At 43.3% G+C, this 13,459-nt stretch overlaps 1 protein-coding gene across 7 annotated transcripts in view; it reads left to right on the forward strand.

Moving 5' to 3' along the window:
- Positions 1–10,787, forward strand: part of EMSY (EMSY transcriptional repressor, BRCA2 interacting) — a 56,860-nt gene extending 46,073 nt beyond the window's left edge. For 4 of the 7 annotated variants that reach the window (XM_068139419.1, XM_068139385.1, XM_068139412.1 and 1 more), the window contains 5 exons: positions 846–905; positions 2,475–2,629; positions 4,265–4,828; positions 5,902–6,399; positions 9,151–10,787. In XM_068139419.1, coding sequence (XP_067995520.1) covers positions 846–905; positions 2,475–2,629; positions 4,265–4,828; positions 5,902–6,399; positions 9,151–9,345 — 1,472 coding nt within the window. In that variant the 3' untranslated portion in view covers positions 9,346–10,787. The remainder of the gene's footprint in view (positions 1–845; positions 906–2,474; positions 2,630–4,264; positions 4,829–5,901; positions 6,400–9,150) is intronic. The other 3 variants (XM_068139395.1, XM_068139429.1, XM_068139439.1) reach the window with 2 other exon arrangements.
- Positions 10,788–13,459: the final 2,672 nt, after the last annotated feature.

Below are 13,459 nucleotides of genomic sequence, written 5' to 3' on the forward strand. Positions count from 1 at the left end.
TTTCTTTTGCCTGCTCTGTACCGCCTCCCCTTGCTCCCATCCCTTGTAGGGTGTAAGTTTAAATTATGTGAAATTGGGGCAGGGGGAGGGTGTTATTGGAGTCTTTTAAATAACATTTACTGTATCTGGCTTGAGTTTTGAATATTTGAGTTGTGCTCCCTTGGATCTGTTTGAAAACAGACTCAAAAGTACAATAAGAAGAGGTCAAGTGATCTCCAGTTTACAGCCAGTTCTCTTCACTGTCACAGATGCTGTGCATTGATCTTCTTTCTCTTCATGGTTCCAGTTTTTGTTGGGCCTTGATGTAAAATAAGGCCCTTTGCAGGGTGAATTGCACAGCACAGTCAGTATCTCTGTTCACTTAAGCCCCTTTTTTGCAGCTTAGAAGCCATGCAGAGTACAAAGGTTGAGCATTTCTTGAGCCATGATTGATTTTTGAAATCCTGGGATTGTTACAAACATTTGAATCGATAAACAGGAATCTTAACAGGGAAGTGCAGGCTGATTTGGGTTGACAAAGCAACAGTTTAATCTACAGCACAGAAATGGTTATTTTGCTGTTAGGTTTTTTTTTTTTTGGTCCTTTCTCCGGGTTTCTAAGAACGCTGCTAATTTTAATCTGTACTCTCAGAACTCATCCATGTGGCTTTACTTTCTGCTCAAAATCCAGTAGTAAGATAGCAACCAGTCTACAGTCTTGCTGTTAAGATTATCTGCATGGAACTAAACCAAAGCACTAGGCACACTTGAACCTGTGTGGGAGCTGGGATTCATCATGTGCCTCCTGGTGAGATGAAAGGAGCGGTTCACACATCTTAGTGTCACCATTTTTTGTCTGTCTGCAGACTCAGGAAGACAACACTGTATTGGGTCACATTCGGAAGAATATCTGCACAACCACATAGGTTAGAAACTTTATTTTTCAATGAAGCTTTGAATTGTGCAGGAACTGTTGGGGGATGTCCATGATGGATCTGGCACAATCTGCAGGCTGGTGTTGACGTAATCCAGCTCCTTCCTTGGAGTGGGAGAGTGAAGTTGTTGTATTAATTTCAAATAAGACCTTTCTTTTAACTTTCAGAAAGGTCACTAGAAACTTAAGTTCTGTTCCAACTGAATTTAAGCTTTGCTCGCTTTCCTTATTTATTATTTTGTAACTACATAGTAAATTGAAGTGAATATTTGTTTGTTAATATGGACAAGCATAAAGGAAAGGAGATTCATGTTTTACCAATATAAAGTTGTTTGTGGGTTATTTCTTCTTCTCAGCAGCAGACCATTTCTCTGTCAATGCCCTATTTAAGTACGGAGCCATCACTGTAGCTCCATACTTCACACTGGATCTGGTTTAGAAAGTGACAAAGACCTATGACAAGGTCTTCATTTTTTGGGGTCTGTGATTTCTGATCAACTCCACTTCCTTTCATAATACCCAACCATTTCCTGATGGCTGATGTTTCCAATTTAGCCTATGGCCTGGAGTGTATTTCCTGTAGAAATTCCATGAGCGAGGCTTGTTGTTATTCTCGATTACAGTCAATTGGGCAGCTGCTTTTAACAGTGGAACAACCACTGAATAATTTGTGCCCTGCAGCTGGTGCTTTATAAAGAACTCAGTTGAGAATTGAGTCTAAATTCTGCTTGTTAAGTTGGTGTATTGGGAGAGACAAGCCAGAGGAGGTTTGGACCAAGCATGATTATAGAATCATAGAATGTTTTTGGTTGGAAAAGACCCTTAAGGCTGTCAAGTCCAACCATGGCCACCATAGCCATTAAACCATGTCCTGGAAGTGCTATGTCCACACATTTCTTGAACACCTCCTGGGATGGTGACTCCACTACCTCGCTGGGCAGCCTGTTCTAATGCCTGACCACTCTTTCTATAAAAAGAAATTTCTTTTAATACCCAGCCTCCCCTGGCACAATTTTAAGGCCATTTTCTTGTCTTATCGCATGTTACTTGAGCAAAGAGACCAACCTCCACTTTACTTCAGCCTCCTTTGAGGGAGTTGTAGAGAACAATGAGGTCTCACCTCAGCCTCCTCTTCTCCAGACTAAACACTCCCAGTTCCTTCAATCACTCCTCACCAGACCTGTTCTCAGGACCCTTCATCAGCTTTGTTGTCCTTCTCTGGACATACTCCAGCACCTCAGTGTCCTTGTAGTCAGGGGTCCAAAACTGACCCAGTATTTGAGGTGTGGCCTCACCAGTGCCAACTGCAGGGGCAGGTTCCTTACTTAGGAAATGGAGTCAAAAGCCAACCCCTGAGTTGCCAGTTTAAGAAGGCTTCTCATAATAGACCTGCACTGTAAGGCTGAAGGTAACATGTAGTAAAAGATGAGGGTTTTTTCCCACACCCAGATCTTTATTTCACTCATAGATACGCTTTCAGTTGAAGCTTAAAAGCAAAGCAGCTAGTTCAAAGTTACTGCAGTCAGTTCTGGAGGAGTGCCACTGACCTCTTTACTTTCAGTCAGCCATCGGTCCCAGCCCCACCAGCAATCATCTCAGCCCCAGAGGACTCTGCTGCAGCATGTGGCTCAGTCGCAGACAGCAACGCAGACTTCTGTTGTGGTGAAATCTATCCCCGCATCCTCCACAGGCGCAATTACCCATATCATGCAGCAGGTTGTACCCTTTCTTTTCCCAACAAGTCTATCAAACAGCAGTTAGATGGTGTGGCTTATGTAGGAGCAAGGCTTGTTCTGCAGGACTGTGTCACATTGCTGCCACTGAAAATGCTAAATGTGAGGGCAAGTTAATGTTTCAGTGCCACCCGTTTTGGCGGTGAGGGTGGTTTGATGAAAGGGAAGCAGTTGATGAGATTACTTGAGGCTATTAACTAAGAAGTATTAACAGCCATTGTGGAAAACATGATGCTTCCTGGGTGAGTTCTTGTTGTCTGTGTGTCGCCTCCTCAACAGCAACAAGCTGCTTGTTTTCAATATCACAGATAGGTTTTGGTTAGAAAAGACCTTTAAGATCATCAAGTCCAACCATTATCTAACTCTGCTGAGGCTGGTGCTATAACCATGTTGCTCAGCACCACCTCTCTGTGTCTTTAAACACCTCCAGGGATGGGGAGGTTCAACCACCTGCCTAGGGAGGCTATTTCAGTGTTGGAGACCCTTTCAGTGAAAAAGTTTCTTTTAATATTCAACCCAAACCTCCCCTGGTGCACCTTGAGGCCATTTTGTCTTGTACTAAAGGGCATAGCCTCTTTAGATTATCACAGAACTGTTTCAGTTGAAAAAGATCATCGAGTCCAATCTTCAGCCAAAGACCACAGCTGTGGTGTAAGTTCAGGGGAAGAGGAGTGAAGCAGAATCTGGTTAGTCTACACTGCACAGTGTCTTGGTCACTGTAGGGCTTTAGTTTATGAATAGGCAAATGTTTCTGAATCTCTAAGATCATATTTAGATCAGTCCCATGGGGATCCCAGACACTTCAAATAAACAGTGTAACTTGGGGTGAAATCTTACTGAAGCCACTCAAGTGCAAGAACTTGCATTCAAGAGCTGCTTAACTGCAGTGCTGTAAGTTCCAGAAGCTTCAGCTCTACTCCAGGACAGTTCTGTGTTAATGTTATAAACCCACTTCAGAGAGTGTGTTCACAGGTGTTTGAATAGGCTGCTTCATCTGTCTAAGGGAATTAATTTTACTATATTTATACCATGGTATATAAAGCATAGTAACGTAGATCTCTTGCTCCCTCAGATCCCTCAAAACATGAAACAGTATTTGTGCAGTGCCCAAGAAAAAAATGCAGTGAGCTATTGAGGAAGGAAGGAGAAGAGAGGATCTCTGCTGAAATAGGGTAATCTGTAGGCATATGGGAAGCTGCAGAAGACATTGTGGTGAGGATGACTACATTCTCAAGAGGCAGAATAAGAATTTATTGCAGAGAGGCTAACTCTAATGAGGAGCTACTGATTTAACACCCTGCTAGTACCTCCTGCTTTATAGCCAACTGCCATGTGACCTCAGGGGCTTTGGACCTTATTCTGACACACGAGGGCTACATAATATGCACTGAGGATTAGATGGACAGTTTGTTGTCACTCAGAGGTGTACCACACTCTAACGTGATGAAAATAAATGTTGACTGCTTACACGTTGCAGAATCTCCACATAATACATGATTTGGGAGACTGTAATGGTGAAATAAGTTGTTCCAGGTGAAACATGACAAATAATTGTGTGATTGTGTATTCTTACAGTTTCTATTTCTCTACTAACTTGTTTTAACTTCTTCTTGTTAAGGCCTTAAGCAGTCACACCGCATTTACCAAACACAGTGAACAACTTGGAACTGAGGAAGGAGAAGTGGAAGAGATGGACACCTTAGATCCTCAGACTGGCCTGTTTTACAGATCTGCCCTGACACAATCCCAGGCACAGAAACAGCAAAAACTGAGTCAGCCACAGCTGGAACAGACTCAACTGCAAGTGAAAACTCTGCAGTGTTTCCAGACTAAGCAGAAGCAGACAATCCACCTGCAGGCCGATCAAATCCAGCACAAACTCCCACAAATGCCCCAGCTTTCTATAAGGCATCAAAAGCTAACCCCCCTGCAGCAAGAGCAAGCACAGACCAAACCAGATGCACAGCACCCCCCCCACCACATGATGGCCAAAGAAAGGCAACTCCCTACCTTAGTGGCGCAGCCACAGCAAACTGTAGTACAGGTGCTGGCAGTCAAAACCACGCAGCAGCTGCCCAAACTGCAGCAGGCACCAACGGCACAAAAAATCTACGTGCAACCCCAACCCCCCCAGAGTCAAATGCAGCTACCTGCCTCTTCAGAGAAACAGCCAGCAAGCCAGGTAACGGAATATTGATAGCATGCAAAACAAAATAAGTAACAAAATAACACGTCGCTGTTCAAGGAAAAACAAACCAAACCAAAACACAAAACCAAACCCACAAAAGTATTAATGCCAAACACCAACCCTGTTGCTGTAGCAGTGTTTTGGTTTTTTGTGTCCTGGCAAGAGAGAAACTCCTCATCCCGCTGGGATTAAATTACCCCATCGGAAGGTTGCCACTAGGAAAGAGAAGCACATGGTTTAGGGGGGGAAAAAAGCCCCCAACCACCCCCGAAAATACACATAAAGCTCAAAAATGTGTTTTATTGGACAGCTTGGATGAATTTCTGCCACCCCCCTGTCCCCTGATTATTTAAGTTGAGGTTTTTTTTTTTAACTAGCTCTGACATGTTATTAATTTCCATTCCCCTAACACTTCATTTTTTTTCTTTCCATGGAAATAAAGGTGAATGCACTGCAGTCTCTTTAAGCCTCTCCACTGTACATCTTTCCTTTGCAGTTTACATCTTCCTGAAGGTTTTTTTCTGGACAGGAATTGTTTGATTTTTTTTAATTGTTTTTTGGTGTCTCTTGGGAGGGAAATATGTAAAGACTGAGAAAGATGGGGGAAAAATAATTAACATTTTAACTCCAGCAAAATACTATTCTATTTTATTTTGTAATTTTTTTGGACCCTTTCAGTAACACACATGTGAAAGCAAAAGGGTTAACAACTGTGGGGATGTAAATCCCAAAGGAAAAGGAGGCTGCTGTGGTATTATACTGCTGCAATTCTTATCTAGCAGCCTGAAAAAAAAAAAGACAACCAAAAAAACCCCAAAACAGCAAAGCTGCTTTTCCCCCAGGCTTCAAGTAACTGTTCCCATCTTGTTGTTAATACCTTTGTTAAAACACTTTGAGTTTCAGCTGTCTTCCTAATATCAAGTCTGTTGTTTGTGCCATACTGTCCTTGGAAATAATTGATTAGAGTTGGATTTTTTTTATTATTATTATTATTATTATTATTTTTTTTTCTCTCAATAAAATCCAAAATCTAGCTGTAACATGCACAACAAAAATTTGATTTTCAGGTGCAGCATCCAATTGTAACGCAAGGATCCACTGTTACAAAGATAACTTTTGAGGGGCGTCAGCCTCCTTCTGTTTCAAAGGTAGCAGGTGGCAGTTCTGTGCCCAAACTGGCGTTGCCGGTTCCCAGCCTGCTTCCCACGCAGGCACCCGTGAAGACAGCAGTAGCAGATGTTTTGAGAGTGTCTGTGGTGGAAGCTCAGATTGATACAAACGTAGAACAGACCTTAGTGGATCCCCCAAACAAAGCCTTGGCCACTAGTAACCTGGCTAGCGAAGCAGAGTCGTCACCTTGTACCCAGGTGCCGAGGGTGACTGCAACTTCCATCCCCCAGCAACAGACGCGTACAGAGTCCGGGTCAAGCCCTCCTGCTGTCGGTCCTGCTTTAACAGAGAGGAAACTCGATGCACAAGGAATGCCTCCAACAAACCAGTTTGTACACATTCAGAACCTGTCACAAAAGAAAGCTGAAGAGAGTGCATCAGAAATTGTTATCCAGGTAAGAGGAAAGCAGAGCAAGTGAGGCAAAGGTTGAGCCGAACAAACTCCTGTCTGATGTGGTTGATAGTAACTGAACAGCATTCAAGTGTTTTTGTTTCCCATTTCCAGTTTTTTGTTCTTTTTATGCTCTTGTAATGGATCCTGGGTTGTGTCAAGAGAAGGGTGGCCAGCAGGTCGAGGGAGGTGATTCTCCCCCTCTACTCCACTCTTGTGAGACCCCACCTGGAGTTCTGCATCCAGTTCTGGAGTATTGCAGGAAGGATCTTGAGGTGCTGGAAGGTGTCCAGAGAAAGGCCATGAGAATGATCAGGTGGCTGGAGCTCCTCCACTATGAGGACAGACTGAGAGAGTTGGGGCTATTCAGTCTGGAAAAGAGAAGGCTCTGAGAAGAAATTAGTGGCTTTCCAGTATCTGAAGGGGGACTACAAGAAAGCTGGGGAGGGACTTTTTAGAGTGTCAGGGAGTGATGGGATTAGGGGGAATGGATCCAAGCTAGAGGAGGGGAGATTCAGATCAGATGTCAGTTCTTCACCATGAGGGCAGTGAGACACTGGAACAGGTTGCCCAGGCAGGTGGTAGAAGCCTGATCCCTGGGGGTTTTTAAGGCCAGGCTGGATGTGGCTCTGGGCAACCTGATGTAGTGTGAGGTATCCCTGCCTATGGCAGGGGGGGTTGGAACGCGGTGATCCTTGAGGTCCCTTCCAACCCTGACAATTCTGTGATTGCTTCAAAGTATGCGATGCTGAAATTGACCTCCAGTTTCTCTAATGCTACATCCTTCGTTGTGTCCTCAGTGCTCTCCTTTTTCTGTTCAGAAAACAAACCAGGCTCATCTAATTTTACTTAGAACACTTCAAAATGTGACCTTCAACATTTGCTGTGGAACTATGATCTGTATTTTTTTCTTTAATGGTGTCTATTAATGTGATCTCTGAGTATGAAATAAGAACAGCAAAAAAATATGAATTGGGTTCTGTTTTCTGAGATATGGCTTAAGAAAGCTTCATTTGGAACCGCTCATTCATTGATTTATTCTTTTGTTTTTGACCTAAATGCTTCAGGTCATTACCTGATGATTGATCTCTTCCCTGACTCTCCTGTCTTGAATATGTTTTATGATGCAAGAATTCATGATCAGAATGGCAGCTGAGGAAATATTGAAGTCATCCAGCAGTGGTTTCACCTGCATCTTTGTAGACAAGCTGGCGTGGTTTAATGTTCACCACACAAATGCTGGAGGCGATTGAAATGGTTTTATTTTGTATTTGTGTTACAGTGAAAAATCCTTCTGCTGTGGGGGATTGCTTTGTGTTCAGAGCTTCCCAGTTTTTCATCCTACTTTGTAAATTCTTTATTGCATCCAACTTGGCTTGGGTAGAAACCTGAAGGGAGGTTGTGGACAGGAGGAGGTTGGTCTCTTCTCCCAGGCAACCAGCACCAGAACAAAAGGACACAGTCTCAAGCTGCGCCAGGGGAGGTTTAGGCTGGAGGTCAGGAAGAAGTTCTACACAGAGAGAGTGATTGCCCATTGGAATGGGATGCCCTGGGAGGTGGTGGGGTCACCATCACTGGAGGTGTTCAGGAGGAGACTTGATAGGGTGCTTGGTTGCATGGTTTAGTTGATTAGGTGGTGTTGGATGATAGGTTGGACGCGATGATCTCGAAGGTCTCTTCCGGTCTATTCTATTCTATTCTATCATTTTTATATTTGTTTTTAGTTCTCATTTCCCTACGTAGACAAAGGTAGATGGCAATTTTGCTTGAAATGTGTCTCTTTTGAGAATCCCTGGGGTTCGACATGCTGCAAGCTGTTTCAGAAGTCAAATACTGCCCAGAACTGCAGTCAGTAAAGCTGTAGATTCAGTTTCCAGAACCTGTGAAAGTATAACTGGAAATAAATAGCTTAGATTTATTGTGTTTCCTCAACGTCTTGTATATAAAAATGTCCTTAGATGTGAACGTCATCTGCAAAAGATAAGAGATAAGGCTGACAGAAGGGCCATGAGGACGATTAGGGGCCTGGATCACCTCTCCTGTGAGGACAGACTGAGGGAGTTGGGGCTATTCAGTCTGGAGAAGAGAAGGCTCTGAGGAAACCTTATTGTGGCCTTCCAGTATCTGAAGGGGGCTACAGGAAAGCTGGTGAGGAACTTTTTAGGGTGTCAGCTAGTGATGGGACTAGGAGGAATGGGGAAAAAAAAGGAAATAGATTCAGATTGGATGTTAGGAAGAAGTTCTTCAGTATGAGAGTAGTGAGACACTAGAACAGGTTGCCCAGGGAAGTGGTGGAAGCCTGATCCCTGGAGGTTTTTAAGGCCAGGCTGGATGTGGCTGTGATCAACCTGATGTAGTGTGAGGTGTCCCTGGCCATGGCAGGGGGGTTGGAGCTAGATGTTCCTTAAGGTCCCTTCCGACCCTAACAATTCTATGATTCTATGATCTCCCTGCCTTTGAGCAATGATGGGTGGTGGACAGTGGTGGTTTATCTGTTGGTTGTACTATCACAGAGCTTTACTGAAGATCCAAGGCTCGAGATCAGTGCAAAATAGTTCAAATTTTGTCTTTCACAACCTTACCTGGTTCATAGGTGCTTTGAAGCTTTGGCTGTTGTAACATCCAGTGGGTCTTAGCTAGGGCATACTGCTCTTGGAAACCAAGTCTCCCTTCTCCACGAGAACCTGCGCTGCTGCAGACATACTGACCTGAAGAAGCCATCAGTGTTAAAACACAAATGTTTTCTTTCTTACAGACTATCCCTCACTATTCCATCCCTTGTCACTCCAGCTCCAACGTGGTAGTAGAACCCAGTGGGCTTCTGGAGCTCAACAACTTCACCAGTCAGCGCCTCGACGACGAGGAGACAGCAATGGAGCAAGATGTGGACAGTAGCACCGAGGACGGCACTGAGCCCAGCCCCTCTCGAAGTTCTGCTGAGCAATCCTAAGGGAATTGGGACACTTGGAGTGCACTTTAAAAAAAAAAATTATCTTGGGATTTTTATGTTTTTTTTTTAAAGTATCCAAGATGCCCTTTGTATTGTGATGTCTTAGAGCACTTTGCCTATTAGATTTGTTCATTGGACCCTCAAAGCGTCAGCGTGTTTTAACAAGATGGGATTACAAAAGCTGCATCTTCAAAATGGTTTCCAAAAAGAGGAACAAAATAATCTGATGGTAGTCACTGAGATTTAGTTAAACCTGTGACAGTGGAATGTACTCCTGTTAAAAAGAAAAGAAAAGCAAATGACAGCAAAATTCTCCAGCTCCTGCTATTGAGAAGCCCTTGCCCGGATAAGTGAGACAGCTTTCAGTGCAAAAGAGGAGTGGTATTTTGCTGTGTCTTTTTGTTAGCTGTTGAGCAAAACACCATCAAAAAGGAGAAAAAAAAAAAAAAAAAAAAAAAAGAAGAATGTTTAATAAATATTTGTATTTTTAAATAGCATGTGAGAGAAAAAGTGTCTCTGACAGTGCTGGAAAAGCCCCAGGAATTTTTGGGATTGTTTGGTTAGGTGCAAGCTTTCTTGCACTTCTGCTCAGTGAAAAGAGTTAAGGTTATATTTTTTTCCCTATAAGGCTAAAAATGTAGTTTCAGGGTGGGTTTGTTTGTTTTATTTTGTGTTTTGTTTTGGTTTTCCATTCTTGTTGATGGATGTTTGGAAATGAGCAAAATCACTAACTGGTAGCAAAATGGGTTTGCTAGTGGATATATTTTTGTTGTTGTTTTTATGCTTTACAAAAAGTAGAGGTAAGGGTTGGATGAGGCATTCCGTTGTGCCCTAAGCCCATACAATGCTCATCTGCTCTTCTTAATCTTTGGTTATTTATTGAAATAGAAGATCTGACAAGAGAGGCCAAGTTTTTTAAAACGTTCCTGTGAAACAGGCAGGTGTGTGAGTTCTAACACAAACAGGGTGGTGGTGGAGGAGGAGTTGGAAGGGGAGGGGGGTTTATTTTGTTAAAAGTCTCTTTTTCAGGTTGGGGATAATGTGATTCAGCATCTTCCAAAGCTGAACCTCTTGAGTTTAGAAGTTAAAAAAAAAAGGCAACCTGTATTTTACATGCTGGTTTTAAAATATTCTAGTTTGGGAGTTTCAAAGCTGAACTGGGTGTCCACACCAGGTTTCAGAAACCAGCCTTATGTCTTGGCTTGTTGGAGCAATACTTTGTGGTAGTTAACAAGCCACTCAGAGAAGTTGGGGCTCAGGTGGGAGGGGGGAAGAACCAGTTTAATGCATTCTGCTAATGAAGGCAACACCTTTTTTTTTTTTTTTTTTTTCTTTTCCCTTTTTCCCTTTCTTTTTTTTCCCAACTGTGTATAAAAAAAACCCCAACGTTTTTGACTGTTTTGTATAGATTTCATTATAAATAACTAAGCAATTTCAGCCTATGACATGCCGTTTAATTGTATATATGCATCTATCCAGCCTAACTGCCCACTTTTTGGTGCTGAAGTCCTACTGTAAGTAGATTCCATCCAAAGTCTAATACAGCTTTTTGCATCAGACTTTCTATGTTTTTAAGCTGTGATTTTCACTCTTGATGCTGTAGCTAAGGTGAGATACCAATTAGGGTACCCCATCCTGAAAATACAAGAGTCTAAACCCCCATTTTTATCTTCACTGGTCCAGAGTATCCACCTATGTAAGACCATGCAGTAGCCCCTAGATGGTGCTGCTGGTTTTTTATTTAACCTCCAGTTTATAAAGCAAGTCCCTATGACTCCTATGCAGTCTACACACAACCCCTTCTCTTCTCTTTACCATCACCATTAGTTACAAAATCAAGTTGTCCATTATGGTAAAGTGTTCTGATAAATTCAACCTGCAAATGCCAGAATACTTGGTTAGGAAACAGTTATTTTTGTTTTATGTTGGAATAGGTTTGGTTTCTGCTGTCTGTAGTGTTAAAGGATGGAAGAGACTAATCTATATGAAATGAAACATAACCCTACCAGGATGCCGTTCTAGATGGTTCAAATGGTGATAGCTGCTTGGGAGTTTTTACTCTTGTTGTAGTGTAATAACAATGGCAAATGAGAGTGATCAAGTTGTAGAATCATAGGATGGTTTGGGTTGAAAGAAACCTCCAAAGGTCATCCAGTCCAACCCCCTCTGCAGTCAGCAGGGAAATCCTCAACTAGTTCAGGTTGCCCAGAGCCCTGTCAAGCCTGACCTTGAGTATCTCTAGGGATGGGACCTCAACCCCCTCCCCGGGCAACCTGTTCCAGTTTTCTGCCACCCTTGTGGTAAGGAACTTGTTCCTAATATCCAGTCTAAATTTAATCTCTCATATCAAATCTTTGCCCCTCATCCTGCCCCATCACTGCAGGCCTTTGTAAACAGTCCCTCTGCAGCCTTCTTGTAGCCCCCTTCAGATACTGGAAGGCTGCTGGAGGAGGTCTCCCTGGAGCCTTTTCTTACCCAGGCAGAACAAGCCCAGCTCCCTCAGCCTGTTCTCATAACAGAGGTACTCCAGCCCTCTGATCATCTTTGCAGTCCTCCTCTGAAAGGCACTCTGTCAGGTCCATGTCAATCCTGTATTGATGTCTCCAAGACCTTGAAGTTTCACATTGCTACAGAATGGGGAAAAATTGTTTAATACACTGTTGAATTACTGCTGGTAGGATTGGGCAGTCTTGTGCTTTGCAGATGCCAACACAAGGCATAGTCTGTGGTTTTCCACACACAGCTATGAAAAACCCAGAGCAGATGACACATGATTCTTCCTTATATCAGATGTTCATTGTCACCTGGGGTTTTGCTGTTTTGAGTGTCCCTTATGTATGTAGGACTGAAGGACCATGGGAACATAAAGTAGAGGAGGATTTTTCTTAAGTGCTTTTGCCCAAGGATTTTACCTTAAGTTATGCTTTCAGGTTTGGGTGGGGGGGGAAAAAGGGGATATTAAGGGTACTAAGATAGGGCATAAGGTGAATTCAGCTCTCCTAAAGTATTGAGTATGTTGTTGAGTTCTGGTCCCGTTGATTCTTATCTTTTATCTAAAACTTCTGTTTGCTTCTTTCAGGGATGACTTGACAGCAGCAATACAAACAACTACAGTGATCTATCCAGGGGTACATTAAGGAGAATGTGGCCACCAGGTTGAAGGAGATTCTCTTCTCATTCTACTGTGCCATAAGGAGGCCACCTTGGGAGTATTGTATCTAGTTCTGGACTCCCCAGTTCAAGAGAGGCAGGGAACTACTGGAGAGAGTCCAGTGGGGGCTACAGACATGCTGAGGGGACTGGAGCATCTTTGTGAGAAGGAAAGGCTGAGAGAAGTGGGGCTGTTGAACCTGAAGAACAGAAAACAAAAGGGATCTTCTCTGTACTCAGCAAGAACTATAGGGAGGGGACAAGAGGATGGGACCAGATTGTGTCACTGGTGCCCAGTGACAGGGCAAGGGGCAGTGGGCATAAACTGAAACACAGGAGATTCCATCTGCACATGAAGGAAATCTGTGCTGGGGGGGTGCTGGAGCACTGGACTAAGCTGGCCAGAGAGGTTTTGGAGTCTTCTGTGGAGAATTCAAAACCCTTCTGGACAAGATCCTAGGCATCCTGCTCTGGGTGACCTTGCTTCAGCAGGGGATTGGACTGGATGATCCTCAGAGGTTCCTTCCAGCCTCCACCATTCTGTGATTCTGTGACACAGTGATAGGACCAGAAGTAATGTCTTCAAACTGAAAGAACTTAACTTCAGATTGGGCATCAGGAGAGAAGTCTTCACTGTGAGGGTGTTGAGACAGTGGAACAGGTTGCCCAGAGAAGTTACAGATGCCCTCATTGTAGAATTGTTGAAGGCCAGTGTGGTAGGGTTGGAAGGGTAAGGCCAAGAAGCCTCCTCCCTTCCCCCTTGTAAAGTAAAGGGAAAGAAAATTGAAGGGAAAGGAAAAAAAAACTCACAGCTGAATTAGCAAAGCAGTGGAGCTGTATATTTACAAAGCAATGTAGGATATGCAGGGGAATATATACAAATTTACAGTATGTACAATATATACAAAGATATACAATAGAGTAGCACAGAAATGAGAGTTCCCCCCTCTGCTGAGGGGGGTTT

Source organism: Melanerpes formicivorus, unplaced genomic scaffold (genome assembly GCF_026170545.1).
Source record: "Melanerpes formicivorus ecotype bairdi unplaced genomic scaffold, bMelFor1.0.p_v2 SCAF_1, whole genome shotgun sequence".
NCBI lineage: Eukaryota > Metazoa > Chordata > Aves > Piciformes > Picidae > Melanerpes > Melanerpes formicivorus.